This window comes from Apteryx rowi, unplaced genomic scaffold (assembly GCF_003343035.1).
Source record: "Apteryx rowi isolate R43461 unplaced genomic scaffold, aptRow1 scaffold_1275, whole genome shotgun sequence".
Taxonomy (NCBI): Eukaryota; Metazoa; Chordata; class Aves; order Apterygiformes; family Apterygidae; genus Apteryx; species Apteryx rowi.
Window position 1 is genome coordinate 33,014 of NW_020447503.1, and position 2,686 is coordinate 35,699.

The 2,686-nt window shown below is 62.0% G+C and overlaps 1 protein-coding gene across 1 annotated transcript in view; it reads right to left on the minus strand.

The window, feature by feature from the left end:
• Window positions 1-2,550, minus strand: part of LOC112961068 (zinc finger protein 629-like) — a 10,169-nt gene extending 7,619 nt beyond the window's left edge. Inside the window, exon 1 of the mRNA XM_026055907.1 lies at window positions 2,490-2,550. Within this exon, the coding sequence (XP_025911692.1) occupies window positions 2,490-2,550 (61 nt within the window). The remainder of the gene's footprint in view (window positions 1-2,489) is intronic.
• Window positions 2,551-2,686: the final 136 nt, after the last annotated feature.

Consider the following 2,686-nt stretch of genomic DNA (forward strand, 5'->3'; position numbering starts at 1 on the left):
CCCGGCGCGGGCTGCGAGGGAGAACGCAGCTGGGCGCCGGCGCGCGGGGACGGGGCAGGCCCAGGTGCTCGCCGGCCCCAGTGCCCCTTATCCGGCTCCGCCGGCCCTTCTCCATCCCTCCTCCATCCCCTCTCCATCTCCTCCATCCCTTCTCCGTTCCCGCCATCTCTTCTCCATCCTCTCCATCCCTTCTCCATCCCTTCTCTGTTCCCATCATCCCTTCTCCATCCTCTCCATCTCTTCTTCATCCCTTCTCCATCTTCTCCATCCTTTTTTCATCCCCTCCATCCCTTCTCCAGCCCCACTGTCCCTTCTGCATCCTCTCCATCCTTTCTCCATCTCCTTCATCCCTTCTGTCTCTTCCATCCCTTCCATCCCTTCTCCATCTTCTCCATCCTCACTGTCCCTTTTGCATCCTCTCCATCCTTTCTCCATCTCCTCCATCCCTTCTGTCTCTTCCATTCCTTCTCCATCTCCTCTGTCCCTTTTCCATCCCCTCCATCCCTTCTCCTTGCCCTTGTGGCCAAGAAGGCCAATGGTATCCTGGGGTGCATCAGGAAGAGTGTTGCCAGCAGGTGGAGGGAGGTGATCCTCCCCCTCTCCTCAGCCCTGCTGAGGCCACATCTGGAGTACTGCGTCCAGTTCTGGGCTCCCCAGGACAAGAGGGATGTGGCACTACTGGAGCAAGTGCAGCCAAGGGCTACAAAGATGATTAGGGGACTGGAGCATCTCTCYTATGAGGAAAGGCTGAGAGAGCTGGGCCTGTTTAGCCTGGAGAAGAGAAGGCTGAGAGGAGATCTTATCAACGTGGACAAGTATCTGAAGGGAGGGTGTCGAGAGGATGGGACCAGACTCTTTTCAGTGGTGCCCAGCGACAGGACGCGAGGCAACGGGCGCAAACTGAAACACAGACAGTTCCATCTGAACATGAGGAAAAACTTCTTCCCTGCGAGGGTGACAGAGCACTGGAACAGGTTGCCCAGAGAGGTTGTGGAGTCTCCTTCTCTGGAGATATTCAAAATGCGCCTGGACGCGATCCTGTGCAAGGTGCTCTAGGTGACCCTGCTTGAGCAGGGGGGTTGGACTAGATGATCTCCAGAGGTTCCTTCCAACCTCAACCCTTCTGTGATTCCCCTCCATCCCGTCTCTGTGTCCTCTGTCCCTTCTCCATCTCCTCCATCCCTTTGCCATCCCCTGCATCCTTTCTCCATCCCCTCGTCCCTTCTTCCCCTCCATCCCTTCTTCTTCCCCTCCATCCTTTCTCCATCCCCTCCGTCCCTTCTTCTTCCCCTCCATCCTTTCTTCTTCCCCTCCATCCTTTCTCCATTCCCTCCATCCCTTCTTCTTCACCTCCATCCTTTCTCTGTCCCCTCTGTCCCTTCCCCATCCCTGCTGTCCCTTCTCTGTCCCCTCTCCAGGAGGTGGACAGCAGTGGGACATCCACATCCTCCTCCCAAGCCCAGGTTTAATTCCCGGCTCAGCCAGCACTGCATGTCCCCTGCCAACCTGCCCTGTCCCTGCCCGGGGACAAGTGTCCAGCCTGGGTGGGGGCAGGATGCTCGTGGAGCATCCCCCGGAGCGCGGGGCGAGGGGCAGTATGTCCGTACAGTGCCTGGCACCCAGGCGGGGACGGGGGGTGCGAACAGCCCCGCGGAGGGGGCCCGAGAGCCCAAATCCCCCCTCCACGCTGTGGCCGGAGGTGGAGTCCCGGGAACCCCCACACTGCGGGAATGGGGCATCCCTGCATCCCAGGATTGGAGCATCCCCACGCTGTGGGAATGGGGCATCCCTGCACTCTGGGCTTGGGGCATCCCCACACTGTGGGAATGGGGTATCCCTTCATCCTGGGATCAGAGCATCCCCACACTGTGGGAGTGGGGCATCCCCACACCATGGGAATGGGGCATCCCTGCACCCTGGGGTTGGATCACCCTCATGGGTCATCCCTACATCCTGGGATCAGGGCATCCCCACACTGCGGGAATGGGGCATCCCTGCACTCCAGGATTGGGGCATCCCCACACCATGGGAATGGGGCATCCCTGCATCCCAGGGTCAGAGCATCCCTTCACCCTGGGATTGGGATATGCCCGTGCTGTGGGAATGGGGCATCCYTGCACCCTGAGATTGGATCACCCCCATGGGGCATCCCTGCACCCCGGGATCAGGGCATCCCCACACAAAGGGATCCGGGTATCCATTTGCCCTAGGATCAGGGCATCCCCCTGCTGTGGGATCAGGGCATCCCTGTACCCTGGGATTGGGGCATCCCCATGCCATGGGAATGGGACATCCCCACAGCCCGGGATTGGGGCATCCCCGCACCCCAGGATCAGGGCAGGCCGGTGGGATGGAGCCCGGGGTGGGGGGAACCCGCGGGAAGGACTCACCACCCCGAACCCCAGGAGGCCGAGGGGATGCCGTCGTCCCCGGACGAGGCTGTTCCTGCGGGATGGGGGGGGGGGCGGATGCCGCTTTTGGGGGCTCACCTGTGGAGGCGCCCTCCGGGAGCTCGGCGTCGCGGGCGGACGGCTCCCCGTTGCCTTCCATCGCCGCCGTCCCGGCACGCTCACGTGGGAAAACCCTGCTCCGGCGGGAGAAAGAGCAGGCAAACGCCCGGGGTGACGCCGGGGCACCCAAGGGTGGCCCCGGCCCCGGGGACCCTTTGCGGGACGCGGCCGAGGTT